General features: G+C 42.5%; 1 protein-coding gene across 2 annotated transcripts in view; it reads right to left on the minus strand.

Moving 5' to 3' along the window:
* The window catches only part of LOC106567691 (uncharacterized), a 76,216-nt gene that overhangs the window by 7,478 nt on the left and 48,489 nt on the right, over positions 1–20,249 (minus strand). For both annotated transcript variants that reach the window (XM_014137279.2, XM_045693528.1), the window contains exons 9-19: positions 19,803–19,929; positions 9,508–9,543; positions 9,227–9,348; positions 8,629–8,758; positions 3,522–3,667; positions 3,158–3,284; positions 2,375–2,407; positions 2,141–2,250; positions 1,692–1,818; positions 1,185–1,312; positions 848–971 (exon numbers count right to left, since the gene is read on the minus strand). In XM_014137279.2, coding sequence (XP_013992754.2) covers positions 848–971; positions 1,185–1,312; positions 1,692–1,818; positions 2,141–2,250; positions 2,375–2,407; positions 3,158–3,284; positions 3,522–3,667; positions 8,629–8,758; positions 9,227–9,348; positions 9,508–9,543; positions 19,803–19,929 — 1,210 coding nt within the window. The remainder of the gene's footprint in view (positions 1–847; positions 972–1,184; positions 1,313–1,691; positions 1,819–2,140; positions 2,251–2,374; positions 2,408–3,157; positions 3,285–3,521; positions 3,668–8,628; positions 8,759–9,226; positions 9,349–9,507; positions 9,544–19,802; positions 19,930–20,249) is intronic.

A 20,249-nucleotide genomic window follows, 5' to 3' on the forward strand; every position in this document is an offset into this window, starting at 1 on the left:
ACCGTCTTGCAGGTAGTTTATTTTGTGTTGCCAACATAGTGGTGTGCACACTAAACGATGTGGCACAGACGGGGTCACACACTACAAGACTCTTCACTTGGTCGTGAGGATTCTCGATACCACTCTGTCTCGCTTAAACAATGTGATTAGATTTAACGTAGCTACGAGTTGTGGCTCAAAGCAGCCTCATAAATATTCAGTCAGATATTCACGCTTGCCATACAGAGTTGACATATCTAGCCAATATTTTAAATTGAATAACATCGCTTGTGAACATCAGAGTTGTAACGATTTGACACTTTGGCTTTGGTTAAAGGCAAGTACAAACGCATTCTAGTAGTAGTCATCGCTCCTGCTCCAGAGTCTACACATTCTGGGTGATGCGAAACAACATCATCTCATTGGCTTCTTCTCTGGCGAACTCACGTTGGCTATTGCTCATCACCATTCTCAAAACTTGCCGTTGCACATCTCATGCTGCATGAGCATTGCAGATCTTGTGCCGATATAATCAAACAAAAATATCGGGACGTCTGGGACTGCTCAAAGACGAGATCGATAGCCCTAAGATTGCGTCTTTGACCCGCTCACATTAAATGAGCGTCGGTGACGGCCGTGCGCCCCGAGTAGGCAACGACATTCGGATTTTGTTTACGATCTCAAAAATGTGTCTGGGACAGCTAAATCGGGGCCAAAATCGTGTAGTGTACACCCGGCTTAAACCAGTCAGTTGAATCTTATGCAGTAACAAAGGACACTTTGATGAGAGCGACTCAAATGTCAGTTTTGTGTGTGTGTGTGTGTGTGTGTGTGTGTGTGTGTGTGTGTGTGTGTGTGTGTATTTTACCTGTTTGAGGGGCCGTAAGGAGGCAATGGTGTCCCAGCTGCTGTGCTCTCCCCACACAGGAAGCTCCCCTGGCTGCAGCAGCATCTGACGGCCCTTATAGTGACTATATTCATACACCACCCACCTGCCAAAGACACACATATTCATTAGTGCACAACGTAGAGAAACGTCTTGAAACAAGTTTGGGTAGTACCTCCCTGTTTCACTTGTTTTCTTACTGAACATGACACAGGTCTGAGGCCAAAAAAACTGCGTTCCTTCTCTATGTACTGTATAGTGCCTGGCAGTAATGTTAGCTGTTTAGTGACAGGAGATGGCAGGCTCTCTCTCTACTCACAGTCCACTGTCAACCCGCAGAGACTGAGTGAAGAAGTCCTTCATGTGCTCTATCGGTGTTACGGCAACCATCTTCAGGCCCTCTAAGTAATCCAGGGAGAACAGGCTGATGGACGGGTCGGAGAAACTCTACAGACACAACAGGAAGGGAGAGCAGCCATCTTAGATGAGAACGCCATTGGATGTACTGTACGTATGTTCTATCCTTTTTCAAAGTGCCTGTGTTGAACTATATTAGGGCAAAATACAAAAAAAACGTATATTCGTAAAGCAGTCCACTGTTTTTGGCCAGCAGTACGAAAACTTGTCTCTGGTCAAAGGTAGTGCATTATGGGGAATAGGTTGTCGTTAATGGCACTGCAATGGTGGATGAACTGAATCTACCTTAATCTATTTATCATGGCATATAATACGGTTAAACTGCATGTGTGCTCACGTGTCTCATCTAGCTTGTTGTGCTACCTAAAGATAGCAGTAAATGGGCTGAGGTCATGCCAGGTACACTCACATAGGGAATGGGCCTCAGTGATTTGACAGAAGTGTCCACACAGCCACAGGAAATGAGGTCAGGATAAAGACCCTCTCCCAGGACATACTGGTTTCCACAGTAACCATCCTCATCAAAGAGCAGCCAGCTGGAAAGGGGCAGGAAGAGCAGTAAGTGTGATTTAGACATAAATAAGCATCACAGACACATGTTCTCTGCCTCCTATGGCAACTACAGTGAAATATACATTGTGGCATGCCTACAGTAGGGTACTGACAAGCCTTAATAAGCAACAAGCTATAAGGGAAATTGTGAAGTTCAAATTTGCATTGACCCATAATAATTGATTGGATTTATATAGCACTTTTACAGTGCTCAAAGCGTTTTACACAGTAAGGGGAGACATAACTCCACCTCTAGGATCAGTACAGATCCAATAGTACAATGGTAGGTAGTCCTCCAGTACTCACTTTCCCCTGATGACTCTGAAGGACATGGGGGAGGGAGATCCACAGTATCCTGCCTCCCCCTCGTACTCCTCACTCACTCCCTCGTAGTGGGGCTGGCTGTAGGCCCGCAGCTGGAGACACAAAAGCACAACTCAGTACACACTTCACAGCTGAAACTAATTACAAAAAAATTGCCCCTTTCACTAGTCACCTTTTGACAGGTGAAAATAATGTGGTGGAATTCCATATACATACCAAGACCTTTGGTTCTCCGGTGCCACAAAGTTCCTGCAATAATAAAAAGAAGACTTCTTGACATATTTCCCAAGTCATATGTTCCAACATCTATAGCATACACTGAGTGTACAAAGCATCAGGGACACCTGCACTTTACATGACATAGACTGACCAGGTGAAAGCTATGATCCCTTATTGATGTTACTTTTAAATCCACTTCAATCAGTGTTGATGAAGGGGAGGGATTTTTAAGCCTCGAGACAATTGAGACATGGATTGTGTATGTGCGCCACTCAGAGGGTAAACGGGCAAGACAAAATATTTAAGTGCCTTAGAATGGGGTATGGTAGTACGTGCCAGGCGCACTGCTTTGAGTGTGTCAAGAACTGCAACACTGCTGGGTTTTTCATGCTCAACAGTTTCCCGTGTGGATCAAGAATGGTCCACCACCTAAAGGACATCCAGCCAACTTGACACAACCGTGGGAAGCATTGGAGTCAACACAGGCCAGCATCCCTGTGGAAACGCTTTCGATCCCTTGTAGAGTCCATGCCCCGACAAATTGAGGCTGTTCTGAGAGCAAAATGGGGTGCAACTCTATATTAGGAAGGTGTTCCTAATGTTTTTTACACTGTCTATATTTTTCATTGCGCCACAGAGCTACATTGGAGAGACATAGGAGGCATATCATCTGCTTATGTCACCCCTTTGTCACTCGTATGACACTCTTATGACACTCCTATTTGTACAAACACAAATATGTAGATCTATTCCTCTAATAGGTTATGAAACAGAGCTCACCAATCGTATGGGTCTGATAGACTTAGCTGCTCCATAGTTGCCTCCCCAGTGCAGAGTGGCAGGATGTTTGCCTTTTTCCAGTATGCACTGCTCTCCGCTGAAGCATCGCTCGCTATACGCCACCCATCTGAAACCCAGCAAAGCCCAGAGACCATTAGCACGACAGAGGCACAGTGAGAAGTGAACGACAAAGTCATATGAAACTATGTGAACTTTAGATTGTTGGGATGCACATCTATTGAGATGCTATTGTAACTGGTCTTCTGCAGGATTGGGGTCAATTCCATTTAAATTCAGTAAGTAAACATAATTTCAATTTACTTCCTGAATTGACCCCAACCTTGGTCATCTGATTGATACTCACATTCCACTTTTCACAGAGATGGCAGTGGTCTTCTCAGTGGCTCCAGCTTTCTCCAGATCAGGGACGTCCAGATCCAAAATGATCCTCCCCCCGTCTCCAGGACAGCCAGTTTCCTCCTGCAGTGACACTGAGGGCTCTATGAAGTCCTGGCAATGGGAAACATGCAGAAGAGCTCAATGAGTAAGACTGCTTTATAAAATAGCTGCAACAACTTTTACACTGACATAGCCCCGTGTTTAAACAGAGTTAATATGAAGAAATGTGGGCTGGTTAACTGTATATAAACAAACGCAACTGTTCATGTTCAAGTAGCCTCAAACAGAAAAACTCTACAAGCTGCATTTACATAGCTGCTGCATTTAGCTTAGGTAGTTCATTGTGAACCCCTCTGTAAGCACTATTCATGGTGGGAGCTTTACAAAATGGCTGCTGTCGACTACACGTCAGTGTAGAGTTGATCAAAAGAGTGGTGCCGCTAACAGCCACAGGGCACGAGGAGGAGAGGGAACTGGAATGCTAATGAACCTGCCATATGATAAAACAGCTAGCAATTAGCTCTACCTGTTTAATCCCATTAGGAGCATAGCCTTGCCTATCCTAGCCAGGAGTTAGCTGTAAGAGTGCTTCTACTAGCTAGCGCTTCTGACTGATACTTGGAGGCTAAAATAGACACTTAGCCCCCGTTCAGTGGCGAGGTGATTGAAAGGGAGTGGACTAGAGGTTGGATGGCTGACAAACTGGGACACACAAATGGCCAATTTAAAGAATTTGGCCTGGTTTCAGACAAATGCCTGTGACATTGAGGGTTGGAAAACACACAGATGCACACACATTCACAACCCCCAACACCAGGGTTTCCTTTAGCCGGTAACAGCCAAAAGCTGATAAAAAAAATGAAAAGCCGATTTAAAAAATTGGCGCCAGCCAATTGTCCCCAAAAAATGATTATCCCATTGCAAAATAATGCATTTTGGCCTATTAGTTTATTTAAATACCAGTCGATGTAGCACTAGAGCAGCTGCTTCAGCTCATCAAACAGCTGTTGGTTGCTGCTAGAGTGAAACGCACTTAAAAAAAGAGCTACTATTTTTATTTCTCAACAGTTTTTTATTTTTATGAACCCATCACCTTTCTATATGGCACATCTGCCCTGGCAGTCTCAGCAAGTAGAGCTCTTGGGGGAGTTATAGGAAAAACAAAAACACTCAAAGATATTGGTTATTCTACTTATTCCAAACTGTATCAGATATGCGTGTGTCCTGTTCTGGACTATTCAGCAGGAGTGTGGGGTGCTAAGAAGTATCTCAAAAACGAACATGTCCATAACAGAGCAGTACGCAATTTTTTAGGTATGCACAAGTTTGCACCTATACTGGCAATAACTGGGGACATGGGCTGGGAACCCTGTGAGGTGAAATGGAAGGTGTGTATGGTGAGACCTTGGAATACAGTGTTGGATTGTAAGGTTCTGTATTTATCTTCTTAGTAAACCTTGCGTTCTGTTTCGTTGTGTTCTTGAATGTAGCCCTGTCTTTCATTTTTGTTCATTGACTTCACCTGTGTTAGTTACTCACCTGGTCTCATCAGCTCCTTATTTAGTTCAGTTCATTCTGTTTGTGCCTTTGTGAGGTATTGTTCGTTTTGACTCAACTAAGCATTGTCCTAGCTCGATTGTGAGAACCAGTTATAGCCTTCAGTCCTAGTTTTGATTCAATTGCCTATTTGCCTACCTGTGTATGACCAACGCCTGCCTGTGACCACGATTCCTGCCTTCTGTGAAGGCGAAATAAACACCTGTCGCGCTCTGAGTGTGAATCTACACCTTTGTCTCCCTGAGTATTCATTACATGGATAATAGCCAGCTATTACTTGCCATAATAGCCAGCCAAGTTTTTCAATGGGATCTCTCCATAGGGGGGGCCTGGGCAACTAAAATGTCTGACCTTTTCCAATAGTCTGACTGTGGAGAGTTGTACAAAAATCAAATTAAGGGAGACATAGACATTATTAAAAAACAACTGATGATGCAATATGAAAATAAATGGGTGGAGGAGATTAATCATGAACCCAAATTGAGAACCTTTTGTTTGATTAAGGGTGAATTCGGTAGTGAGAGATATATTATGTACAACCTACCTAAAAGCAAGAGATCGCTATGTGGACAGGTAAGATCAGGGATATTGACTCTGGGTATTGAAACAGGTCGGTATACTAGTGAAATGGAAGAAGAAAGACTAAGTAATTAATGTGACCTCGAAAAAATTGAGAATTACATTTTATCCTCTATTTTCCTTTCTACCACGATATATGCTTGTCCTTATTCCAGAAAGCACACCAGATATACCCTGTCATTAGATTTCTGAGCGATGAGGAGAAACAGATTTTTTTTTGTCTATTGTGTATTTCCGTTGGCAGAATTGTTAGAGAAAGCCTGGAATAAAAAAAATATTTTGCCCTTAAATAGCAAATGGCACATATGTATAGATTGTGTGTAGGCCTGTCTTACACTTGAATCTTACACTCTTTGTGACAGACTTGGTTCAAATGCCTTCCATTTCATTTTTAAGTATTTATTTATCTGTATTTATACAATGGGTGAGTCTAATCCAGAATGCTGATTGGTTAAAACCACATTCCAGCGGTGTCTATTCCACAAATGACCACCGGCTAAATCTATGACGTTGAAATGCCTCTGAAATTCATCTGATTGCGCAATCCACTGTCACATCAGCCCAGCCAGGCAATTTATAAAAGGCAATCTATAAAAGAATCTAGATGTTATCTCACATTTATTTTACACTAACATTTAGTTTTCAACAGTGGAGTTTGGTATAAACCTTGCTCTCTGTCTCTCTGACATTTGTAACATTGTTTCAATATTCAAATTTGATCTCCAGCTGTCCCATAGTAATGAACATGTCGGGAGTCGGGAGTAGGGATGGGGCAGACAGACAGGCAGTTTTTCTCAGCCAATCAAAATCATGAATCAGCATCATTTTTATGGATATATACAAAGAACTATCAATAGAAAACAGGTAAAACAAAACAAAGTACAGCTAGTTTACAGTCTTTCCAACTTCAGTTTGAAGTCATTGTGTTAGCTGTGTTGTTGGCTAGCTCCTCTGAACAACAGTGTCCTGAAGAGAGAGCACATTTTCTACAACAGGCGAAATAGCGCATCATTGGCTCATTGTTATGGATGTATCCAAATGAATGTCACTAGAAAACAGCTTAAACAAATGCAAATGCAAATGCAGCTACTTTGCTGTTATTCTGTCTGCAATGTTTGACATGACTCTAAGTTAGCCGCAGTTGGTTAGCTAGCAAGCAAGGGATAAGAACATTGCCAGCCAGTATGGCAATGGAAGATTTAGACTGAACGACTGGGTCGCATCTTTAGCAACCAAACCGATAGAACGAACGACCAGCCGGCTTGGGTAGCAACCCCAGATTTGTGTCGGGTCTATATCGTGGGAAGGATGAAATAGGATGAATAATGAAAATATGTAAATCATTTTTTGAATATGTTGGTAACCCGTTATATTAAAGTGAATGCCCTCGAAGCCGGTGTTTGGAGGATATATTGGCACGGTTTGCCGGCCCTCGACTTCTTCTCGGGCCTAACAAAACCCGTGCCAATATATCCTCCAAACACCGGCTTCTCTGGCATTATCACTTAAATATATATTTTGGTCTAATTATTTTTACTGCTCTAGAGACATAACTATTGCTTGGATAACCTTATTTACTATTATGTATTGATTTATCTTTCAGTCTTTATGTGGTGCGCACTGCACAGAACACTGGAGGAATTATCACTGAATTTGACACGAAAATAAAACGTCATTCATTCATTCATCATTCATTCACTGAAGCGCGCTTCCTATTTGCCAGTCAAGTGCATAGGCAACTAGGCAGTCTTCAGCACGTCACAAACCACTTTGCAATGAGCTGGAGGCAGTATGCATTTAGAAAACATATACTTAATTGTTTGAAACGGAATGTTTTAGTAAATATTATGAGCCATATCTTACCTTGCTTCAAAGTAGCATAGCCAAAATGCAACCAAACGTGCAGGCAATTATTTTATGATTAATCTCCTCCACCCATTGAAACCAGTTTCCTATTTCTCTCATGTTCTATTGGTTTTCAAATCAACTGTCTTTCATTGCCCAGCAGCCAAAGGTACAATCCTAATCATATTAACAACCCAGGCTAGTTGTCTTTAGATCGCCCCTCTCTAAACATTTCTAAAGGATATTTTCATCTCTGTCTCGTGAAACAGCTCGCTACTGCAGTGCGCTTTTGACAACAGTGTTTTCCTGCTAATTGCATTATGGAACAAACATTTGAGCGTAGTCTACTGCCTTGTGTGCATTGCTGCCCTTATCATGTGAATAAATAATATTTTAGCAACATTTTAAGCTAAACGTTCTGATCTGTTTCATGGGCCTCATTGCTTTTTAATGTTTTTTCTCTCCAGGATGTAGCCTAGACCTGTATGAATGTGGGATCTATCATGCCACAACTGTCCCAGAGTCTGTTTGGAATAGGCTATTTATTTCCTCACACAGAACGACAAGCTGACCAATAGAATAGGTGAGCTTTTCTACTATGGTGGATAGTAGATTGACATTTACTAGCGATTTTACTGTTCATTACTCCTCTTGTTGCCTGAGGAAAAGTAAACGTAGACAGCTATTCTAACATCTTCAAATTGCGCATCAGAATTTAGTAAGAAGTACGCACACTGTTGCATCCTGGCGTTGCATGTTCTGTTAAGATGAATTACCATAAACAAAATGTGATTTCTGTCATTCTAAGCACAGTGGGTGGACACCCTATTGAAGTTAAGCACCCAATACATATGGGTCCGGTAAATTTCTTAAATGTCTGGTAAATTAAAATGCTGCCAGTCAAATGTCCGGAGCCACATTTTCCTAACGGAAACCCTGCCCAACACATTTAATTGACTTCCCTCGTTCTTTCAAATCAAGTGTCGGCTTCCAGGATTGGCTTTGCACAGGTACACATTCCCACATAGGCCACATATACTGAATACATGTTAAACTGTAAATAACCATATCGTTAAAACCCAGTAACTTACTGCCTGTAAGAAGCGGAAGGAGAGCAGCAGAGGGTGATCAGCTCCACCCAGATCTGCGCAGTCACTGTATTCTCCCTCCTCCAGTAAGTACTGCCATCCTGTGTAGTCCTCTCCAGTGTAGCCCACCCATCTGTCAAACACATAGGTCACAGGTCAAACCACAGCTAAATACTTCCACCCACACAGCTTGAATAGGAGCCTGGGTGTCAATGATACAGTGATGCTGATAACAGTGTCTTAGAGGTGGATATTCCACTTGAGGTACTGCAAAGGAATGCCTTGGACAAAAAGCCGTGATATCTTTATTGTTTGGTTGATCGTGATGTTTTTTGTTGTTGTTGAGATTTTACAATTGAAATGTTATCCCCTGTAACACACCACACCAAAGCATGCACACGCGCACGAACGCACACTTACCTCCAGTTCTGCATGGCTCATGTTTGCACAGGGAGGTGAGCTACATTTGCTCTATATGACAGTAAACTACAATAGAGGTAGAGTTCCAGAGTAATCACATGACCAGCAGATTGTGAAACTGTTTTCAGCAGAAAGACACACCTTATAAAAACCTTAAATCAAGTATGTAGCTTGGACTCACACTCCACCAATGACCCGTAGCGACAACGCCCCCTTCAGCCCAGCCACAGCGCCCAGACTGGGGGTGTGGCCTCTCAGCTCTCCGCCCTGCCCCTGGAAGTGGGGCTGCTCGAACACCAACAGCTATAAAAAACCCAAACTATATTTCATGCACTTTTTTAATTCATTTACTTCCATTATCATTATAATTCCTCATCATCATCGGGCAAAGTGATGTGATTATTTAACTGCAGGGTATAGGGTTTTTTGATGTACTTTCACTTTTGATAATGTCTTGCTTACCTTAGGATCCAGAGGTCTCCTCACTCTGAGTCCACTCTATCAGAGAGACACAGAACACAATGAAACCTAACCTTGATGAGAACAAGGCTCAGTCATATACAGTGCCTTTGAAAAGTATTCAGACCCCTTGGATTTATTCACATTTTATTGTGTTACAGTGGGATTAAAATTACTCATGTCAAAATGGAAGATTTAAAAAATATTTTTTAAAGATAAATTAAACATTTTGAACTAAAATATAGTCGTTGCATAAATATTCAGCCCTTTGTTTAGGCACGGCTAAATTAGCTCAGGAGTAAAATGTGGCTTAACAAATCACATAATAAGGTACATGGACTCACCCTGTGTGAAATATTTGGGGTTGAAATTGTTTTTGAATGACTAACCCTTCCTCTGTCACCCATACATACAACATCTCTAAGGTCCCTCAGTCAAGTATTGAATTTCAAACAGATTCAACTACAAAGACCAGGGAGCTTTTCGAAACCCTAGTAAATAACGGCAGTGATAGGCAGATGGGTAACAATAACAAATCAGACATTGAATATCTCTTGAAGCATTGTCAAGTTAATAATGATGCTGTGGATTATGTATTAAACCCCCCAGACACATCAAAGATACAGTCGTTCTTCTGAATTGGGCTGCAGGACAGGAATGAAACTGCTCAGAGATGTTACGATGAGGCCATTGGTGACTTTAAAACAGCTACAGAGTTCAATGGCTATGATGGGAGAAAACTGAGGATGGATTTACAACATGGTAGTGACTCCACAATAATGACCTAAATGACAGTGAAAAGAAGAATACAAATATACAGAATACAAATATTCCAAAACATGCATATTGTATGCAACAGGGAACTACAGTAATACTGCAAACAAAACTAAGGATTACAATTTTTGTCCTAAATGCAAAGCCTTATGTTTGGGGCAAATCCCACACAATGAGTAACTGCTTCTTTATTTTCAAGCATGATGGTGGCTGCATCATGGTAAGGGTATGCTTGACATCGGCAAATACTGGAGAGTTTTTCAGGATAAAAATAAATGGGATGGAACTAAGCACAGGCAAAATCCTAGAAGAAAAACTTATTCAGCCTACTTTACACAAGAGACTAAGAGAGGAATTCACTTTTCAGCAGGACAATAACCCACAACACAAGGCCAAATATACACTGGAGTTTCTTACCAAAATGACGGTGAATGTTCCTGAGTGGACAAATTACAGTTGACTTAAATCTGCTTGAAGATCTATGTCAAGACTTGGAAATTGCTGTCAAACGATTATCCCAAACATCTTTACAGAGCTTGAAGAATTTTAAAAAGAATAATAGGCAAATATTGCACAATACACTTACCCAAAAGACTCACAGCTGTAATAGATGTCAAATGTGTTTCTACCATGTATTGAATCAGGGAATTGAATACTTATGCAACCAATATATGTTAGTTATTTGATGTTTATTAATCTTTAAAAAATATTATAATTTTTCTTCCACTATGACATAATATTTTGAGTAGATTGTTGACAAAAAAAGACATCAATTTTAATCCCACTTTGTAACATAAGAAAATGTGATGAAATCCAAGGGGTCTGAATACTTTTGCAAGTGCCTTCAGAAAGTTTTCATACCCCTTGACTTAATCCACATTTTGTTGTGTTACAGCCTGAATTCAAAATGTATTAAAAAAAAATGTTCTTCTCACCAATCTACACACAACAGCCCATACTGACAAAGTCAAAACATGTTTTTAGCTATGTTTGCAAATGTATTGAAAATCATATTCAGAGACCTAATTTACATAAGGATTTACACCCCATGAGTCAATACATGTTAGAATCTCCTTTGGCAGTGATTACAGCGTTCTGGGTAAGTCTCTAAGAGCTTTCCACACCTGGATTGTACAATATTTGCAAATTCGTCTTAAAAACATTCTTCATGCTGTGCCAAATTGGTTGTTGATCATTGCTAAATAGCCATTTTCAAGTCTTGCAATATATTTTTTTCAAGAGGATTTAAGTCAAAACTGTAACTAGGACACTCAGGAACATTCAATGTCATCTTGGTAAGCAACTCCAGTGTATATTTGTATTTATTATGGATCCCAATTAGCTGCTACCTTAAGGCAGTTTATACAATTTTAAAAACATTACAATACATTCACAAAAGATTTCACAAAACATTAAGTGTGTGCCCTCAGGCCACTACTCTACTACCACATGTCTACAACACAAAATCCATGTGTACATGCGTGTATAGTGCGTATGTTATTGTGTGTGTGTGTGTATGCATGTCCCTGTGCTTGTCTCTTCACAGTCCCCGCTGTTCCATAAGGTGTATTTTTATCATTTAAAAAAAATCTGATTCTACTGCTTGCATCAGTTACTTGATGTGGAATTGAGTTCCATGTAGTCATGGCTCTATGTAGTACTGTGTGCCTCCCATAGTATGTTCTGGACTTGGGGACTGTGAAGAGACCTCTGGAGGAATGTCTTGTGGGGTATGCATGGGTGTCTGAGCCGTGTGCCAGTAGTTCAAACAGACAGCTCGGTGCATTTAGCATGTCAATACCTCTCATAAATACAAGTAGTGAAGAAGTCAATCTCTCCTCCACTTTGAGCCAGGAGAGATTGACATGCATATTATTAATTTTAGCTCTCTGTGTACATCCAAGGGCCAGCCGTGCTGCCCTGTTCTGAGCCAATTGCAATTTTCCTAAATCCCTCTTTGTGGCATCTGACCACACAACTGAACAGTAGTTCAGGTGCTACAAAACTAGGGCCTGTAGGACCTGCCTTGTTGATAGTGTTGTTAAGAAGGTATAGCAGCGCTTTATTATGGACATACTTCTCCCCATTTTAGCTACTGTTGTATCAATGTTTTCACCATGACAGTTTACAATCCAGGGTTATTCCAAAAAGTTTAGTCAATTTGCTCAATCTCCACATTATTCATTACGAGACATAGCTGAGGTTTAGGGTTTAGTGAATGATATGTCCCAAATACAATGTTTTTTATATTTTTATATTTAGGACTAACTTATTCCTTACCACCCACTCTGAAACTAACTGCAGCTCTTTATTAAGTGTTATAGTCATTTCAGTCACTGTAGTAGCCGACGTGAATAGTGTTGAGCCAGTGGCATGTCGGTAGTAAAGGTCGAAAAAAGTAAGGGGTCTAGAACAGCTGCCCTGGGAAATTCCAGATTCTACCTGGATTATGTTGGAGAGGCTTCCATTAAAGAACACTCTCTGTGTTCTGTTAGACAAGTAACTCTTTATCCACAATATAGCAGCGGGTGTGAAGCCATAACACATAGTTCATTCGGAAAGTATTCAGACCCCTTGACTTTTTCCACATTTTGTTACGTTACAGCCTTATTCTAAAATTGATGAAAAAATGTTTTCCCCTCGTCAATCTACACACAATACCCCATAATCAGCTGTTCTGAGCTGCCCTTCATAATGTCATTGAATCTGACATGAACTATGATAGACTCAATTTCCTGATGCTTGTTTAAAATGTTTTGGAGCCGCATATTGATGTCCTGTACTCATACTCTTGGATTGCACAAGGTTTTTGCTCCAGGGACGGAGACATCTCACCATTGAACTGCCCAATACAATGGCTGGAGAAGGGAATGGAGAAATCCGCCCATTCCTACCCCTCATACAATTTGTTGAACCTTTCACGGGTCCACAAGAAGCAGGATAGCGTACGCCCGCTGCTCCTGACGACAGGTCCAGACCTCCCACAGCAGGCAGTACCCTGTCAGATCCCGAGAGAAGGAAAGGAGCCGAACTTGACAACGAAGCAGCTGCTGGAGTCAGCGGCAGGCAATCCCAGCGATGAAGGCGGAATTTGTCTTCCAGAGTCTGTTGGAAAGCAGACTGAACCAAGTTTTCCTCTAGGAATTGCTTGTGTTTAGCGCTATTCTGTTTTTTTATCCAAAAAACTGCCTAATCCTTGCCGATGAAAAGTATGCCCATAACATGATGCAGCCACCACCATGCTTGAAAATATGAAGAGTGGTACTCAGTGATGTGTTGTATTTGCTCCAAACATAATGCTTTGAATTCAGGTCATACGGTTAATTTCTTTGCCACATTGTTTGCAGTTTTACATTAGTGCCTTATTGCAAACAGGGTGCATGTTTTGGAATAAACTCAGAAAAAAAAATGTCCTCTCACTGTCAATTGCAAACTTAAGTTAACATGCAAACTTAATGTGTAAATATTTCTATGAACATAACAAGATTCAACAACTGAGACATAAACTGAACAAGTTCCACAGACATGTGACTAACAGAAATGGAATAATAATAATAATAATAATAACCTACACTCGATCCCTCCGATGTCAACAACTACAGACCAGTATCCCTTCTTTCTTTTCTCTCCAAAACTCTTGAACGTGCCGTCCTTGGCCAGCTCTCCTGCTATCTCTCTCAGAATGACCTTCTTGATCCTAATCAGTCAGGTTTCAAGACTGGGCATTCAACTGAGACTGCTCTTCTCTGTGTCACGGAGGCTCTCCGCACTGCTAAAGCTAACTCTCTCTCCTCTGCTCTCATCCTTCTAGACCTATCTGCTGCCTTTGATACTGTGAACCATCAGATCCTCCTCTCCACCCTCTCCGAGTTGGGCATCTCCGGCGCGGCCCACGCTTGGATTGCGTCCTACCTGACAGGTCGCTCCTACCAGGTGGCGTGGCGAGAATCTGTCTCCGCACCATGCGCTCTCACCACTGGTGTCCCCCAGGGCTCTGTTCTAGGCCCTCTCCTATTCTCGCTATACACCAAGTCACTTGGCTCTGTCATATCCTCACATGGTCTCTCCTATCATTGCTATGCAGACGACACACAATTAATCTTCTCCTTTCCCCCTTCTGATAACCAGGCGGCGAATCGCATCTCTGCATGTCTGTCAGACATATCAGTGTGGATGACGGATCACCAGCTCAAGCTGAACCTCGGCAAGACGGAGCTGCTCTTCCTCCCGGGGAAGGACTGCCCGTTCCATGATCTCGCCATCACGGTTGACAACTCCCTTGTGTCCTCCTCCCAGAGTGCTAAGAACCTTGGCGTGATCCTGGACAACACCCTGTCGTTCTCCACTAACATCAAGGCGGTGACCCGATCCTGTAGGTTCATGCTCTACAACATTCGCAGAGTACGACCCTGCCTCACACAGGAAGCGGCGCAGGTCCTAATCCAGGCACTTGTCATCTCCCGTCTGGATTACTGCAACTCGCTGTTGGCTGGGCTCCCTGCCTGTGCCATTAAACCCCTACAACTCATCCAGAACGCCGCAGCCCGTCTGGTGTTCAACCTTCCCAAGTTCTCTCACGTCACCCCGCTCCTCCGCTCTCTCCACTGGCTTCCAGTTGAAGCTCGCATCCGCTACAAGACCATGGTGATTGCCTACGGAGCTGTGAAGGGAACGGCACCTCCATACCTTCAGGCTCTGATCAGGCCCTACACCCAAACAAGGGCACTGCGTTCATCCACCACTGGCCTGCTGGCCCCCCTACCTCTGAGGAAGCACAGTTCCCGCTCAGCCCAGTCAAAACTGTTCGCTGCTCTGGCACCCCAATGGTGGAACAAGCTCCCTCACGACGCCAGGACAGCGGAGTCAATCACCACCTTCCGGAGACACCTGAAACCCCACCTCTTTAAGGAATACCTAGGATAGGATAAAGTAATCCTTCTAACCCCCCCCTTAAAAGATTTAGATGCACTATTGTAAAGTGGTTGTTCCACTGGATATCATAAGGTGAATGCACCATTTTGTAAGTCGCTCTGGATAAGAGCGTCTGCTAAATGACTTAAATGTAAATGTAAATGAATAATGTGTCCCTGAACAAAGGGGGGGACAAAATCAAAAGTAACAGTCAGTATCTGGTGTGGCCACCAGCTGCATTAAGTACTGCAGTGCATCTCCTCCTCATGGACTGCACCAGATTTGCCAGTTCTTTCTGTGAGATGTTACCCCATTCTTCCACCAAGGAACCTGCAAGCTCCCAGACATTTCTGGGGGGAATGGCCCTAGCCCTCACCCTCCGATCCAACAGGTCCCAGACGTGCTCAATGGGATTGAGATCTGGGCCCTTTCGCTGGCCATGGCAGAACACTGCCATTCCTGTCTTGCAGGAAATAACGCACAGGACGAGCAGTATGCATGGTGGCATTGTCATGCTGGAGGGTCACGTCAGGATGTGCCTGCAGGAAGGGTACTACATGAGGGAGGAGGATGTCTTCCCTGTAATGCACAGCGTTGAGATTGCCTGCAATGACAACAAGTTCAGTCCGATGATGCTGTGATACACCGTCCCAGACCATGACGGACCCTCCACCTCCAAATCGATCCCGCTCCAGAGTACAGGTCTCGGTGTAATGCTCATTCCTTCGACAATAAACGCGAATTCGACCATCACCCCTGGTGAGACAAAACCGAGACTCGTCAGTGAAGAGCACTTTTTGCCAGTCCTGTCGGGTCCAGCTACGGTGGGTTTGTGCCCATAGGCGACGTTGTTGCCGGTGATGTCTCGTGAGGACCTGCCTTACAACAGGCCTAAAAGCCCTCAGTCCAGCCTCTCTTAGCTTATTGCGGACAGTCTGAGCACTGATGGAGGGATTGTGCATTCCTGGTGTAACTCGGGCAGTTGTTGTTGCCATCCTGTACCTGTCCCGCAGGTGTGATGTTCGGATGTAGCGATCCTGTGCAGGTGTTGTTACACGTGGTCTGCCACTGCAAGGGCGATCAGCTGTCCATCCTGTTTCCCTGTTGCGCTGTCTTAGGCATCTCACAGTACGGACATCGCAATTTATTGCCCTGGCCACATCTGCAGTCCTCATGCCTCCTTGCAGCATGCCTAAGGCACGTTCACGCAGATGAGCAGGGACCATGGGCATCTTTCTTTTGGTGTTTTTCCGAGTCAGTAGAAAGGCCTCTTTACTGTCCTAAGTTTTCATAACTTTCACTTTAATTGCCTACTGTCTGTAAGCTGTTAATGTTTTAACAACCGTTCCACAGGTGCATGTTCATTCATTGTTTATGGTTCATTGAACATGCATGGGAAACAGTATTTAAACCCTTTACAATGAAGATCTGTGAAGTTATTTAGATTTTTACGAATTATCTTTGAAAGATAGGGTCCTGAAAAAGGGACGTTTTTTTTTTTTGCTGAGCTTGTATGATCCATCCTCAGTTTGCTTCTATCAAAGCCATTAAACTCTGTAACTGTGTAACGTCTGCTTCCAAGTCACACACTCAAACCCCTAGATCCCCTAACGCAACTCCCTCTCCAGATCCCAATCACCTGAATTCTAATCACCTGTTCACACACCTGTATGTCATTATCACATACTATTTAGTTCAGTTCTTTGCACCCCATCACTGTGAGGTATTGTTTGTTTTGTGAAACACGTCTTTCGGAACGCTGTGGTTCCCCGTGATTTACTCCCGTGTATGATAGTTTGCCTGCCTCACTAATGATGCCTTTTGCCTATTCCCTGCCTGTACTTTAGCCCATCGGATTTCCTGTTATCTACAGTTGAAGTCGGAAGTTTACATACACCTTAGCCAAATACATTTAAACTCAGTTTTCACAAGTCCTGACATTTATTTCTAGTAAAAATTCCCTATCTTAGGTCAGTTAGGATCACCACTTGATTGTAAGAACGTGAAATGTCAGAATAATAGTAGAAAGAATGATTTATTTCAGCTTTTATATCTTTCATCACATTCCCAGTAGGCCAGAAGTTTACATACACTCAATTAGTATTTGGTAGCATTGCCTTGAAATTGTTTAACTTGGGTCAAACGTTTCAGGTAGCCTTCCACAAGCTTCCCACAATAAATTGGGTGAATTTTGGCCCATTCCTCTGGTGTAACGGAGTTATGAGTCATTTCTATGAGACTGAGGTCAGGGCTTTGTGATGGTCACTCCAATACCTTGACTTTATTGTCCTTAAGCCATTTTTCCACAACTTTGGAAATATGCTTGGGGTCATTGGAAGACCCTTTTGTGACCAAGCTTTAACTTCCTGACTGATGTCTTGAGATGTTGCTTCAATATATCCACATCATTTTCCTCCCTCATGATGCCATCTATTTTGTAAAGTGCACCAGTCCCTCCTGCAGCAAAGCACCCCCACAACATTTTTTAATTGTACCTTTATTTAACTAGGTATGTCAGTTAAGAACAAATTCTTATTTACAATGACAGCCTAAGAACAGTGGGTTAACTGCCTTGTTCAGGGGCAGAATGACAGATTTTTACCTTCTCAGGTCGGGGATTCGATCTACCAACCTTTCAGTTACTGGCCCAACGCTCTAACCACTAGGCTACCTGCCGCCCCACTGATGATGCTGCCACCCCTGTGCTTCACAGTTGGGATGGTGTTCTTCAGCTTGCAAGCATACCCCTTTTTCCTCCAAACATAACGATGGTCATTATGGCCAAGCAGTTCTATTTTTGTTTCATCAGACCAGAGGACATTTCTCTGAAAAGTACGATCTTTGTCCCCATGTGCAGTTGCAAACCGTAGTCCGCATTTGTTATGGGGTTTTGGAGCAGTGGCTTCTTCCTTGCTGAGCTGCCTTTCAGGTTATGTCGATATAGGACTCGTTTTACTGTGGATATAGATACTTTGTACATGTTTCCTCCAGCATCTTCACAAGGTCCTTTGCTGTTGTTCTGGGATTGATTTGAACTTTTCACACCAAAGTACATTCATCTCTAGGAGACAGAATGCGTCTCCTTCCTGAGCGGTATAACAGCTGCGTGGTCCCATGGTGTTTATAATAGCGTTCTATTGTTTGTACAGATGAACGTGGTACCTTCAGGCGTTTGGAAATTGCTCCCAAGGATGAACCAGACTTCTGGAGGTCTACAATTTATTCTGAGGTCTTGGCTGATCTCTTTTGATTTTCCCATGATGTCAAGCAAAGAGGTACTGAGTTTGAAGGTAGGCCTTGAAATACATCCACAGGTACACCTCCAATTGACTCAAATGATGTCAATTAGCCTATCAGAAGCTTCTAAAGCCATGACATCATTTTCTGGAATATTCCAAACTGTTTAAAGGCACAGTCAACTTAGTGTATGTAAACTTCTGACCCACTGGAATTGTGATACAGTGAATTATAAGTAAAATAATCTGTCTGTAAACAATTGTTGGAAAAATTACTTGTGTCATGCACAAAATAGATGTCCTAACCAACTTGCCAAAACTATAGTTTGTTAACAAGAAATTTGTGGAGTGGTTAAAAAACAAGTTTTAATGACTCCAACCTAAGTGTATGTAAACTTCCAACTTCAACTGTACCTATTGACTGATCTCCCGGACTACTGTACATTACTAGCCTTTTCCCTGCCTGTACTGTTGCCGTTTTGGACCCCCTGTGTATGATGACCTTCTGCCTGCCCCTGGATCCAGCTACCTGCCTCCTCCTGTGGTCCTTTGCAATAAACACCTGCTGCACACTGTGCTTGAAACCAGCTCTCTGTCTCCCCTCGTGTTCATTACAAACGGTTTTAAAGTCATCATTGGCCTCATGGTAAAATCCCTGGATGTTTGCCTTCCTTTCCAGCAACTGAGTTAGGAAGGATGCCTGTACCTTTGCAGTGACTGGGCGTATTGATACACCACCCAAAGTGTAATTAATAACTTCACCATGCTCAAAGGGATATTCAATGTCTGCTTTAGGTGCCTTTCTTTGTGAGGCATTGGAAAACTTTCCTAGTCTTTGTGGTTGAATCTGTATTTGAAATTCACTGCTCAACTGAGGGACCTGACAGATAATTGTATGTGTGCAGTGGTAGTCATTAAAAAATCATATTAAACACTATTATTGCACACAGAGTGAGTCCATGCAATTTATTATGTGACTTGTTAAGCAGAATTTTACTCCTGAACTTATTTAGGCTTGTCATTCTTGAATACTTATTGACTCAGGACATTTTCATTTTTATGGGGTAGGACAGTGACACAAAATATCCATTTTATCCTTTTTAAATTCAGGTTGTAACACAAAAAAATGTGGAAAACGTCAGGGGGAGTGAATACTTTCTGAAGGCACTTTATATTTCTGAGAGACATTGAAACATAGCCTATTACATTGAAGAAATCCTATGGGCCAATTTTATCGGCTGAAACTGTACCAATTTCAAAATAAAATATAAATTCCTTTCCGGCATGGATAGCATTAAGGTGGAATTGAGCCCAACCCCGACCACAGCCAAGCAATGTCAGCTGACTCGGAGTGATGTCACCTTGGTCAAACCTTACCATTCTGAGGGGTCTCAGTGACCTCACAGCAGCGACCTGGGGATGACCTGCGCCAGGTGTTGGGGAGACCCCTGCTTCCATAACAGCATAGTTCCCATGGAAACCAGGGTTGTCATAGGCAAGCCAACTAAGGTGGAAAAACAAGATTAAGACATTATAAATGAGAGGTCCAGGTAATCTAATCTCTCTTGTTTTCTAAGCAGATGCTTTTGTTACAAGCATCTGGTGTCATTGTTTTCAAGTTACAGGTAAACATGATCCATTTATGTCAGTGGAGGCTCCTCAGAAGAGCTACTCAGTGAATTTTAGAAAAATGTAAAATAATGAAACATTCAAAAAGTTATCCTTTTTCGATAAAACTACACTAAATATATTCACATCACCAAATACCTGATTAAAACACAATGTTTTGCAATGAAGGTCAACAGTAGTCTCAACAACACACTC

Source organism: Salmo salar, chromosome ssa13 (genome assembly GCF_905237065.1).
Source record: "Salmo salar chromosome ssa13, Ssal_v3.1, whole genome shotgun sequence".
NCBI classification, from domain to species: domain Eukaryota; kingdom Metazoa; phylum Chordata; class Actinopteri; order Salmoniformes; family Salmonidae; genus Salmo; species Salmo salar.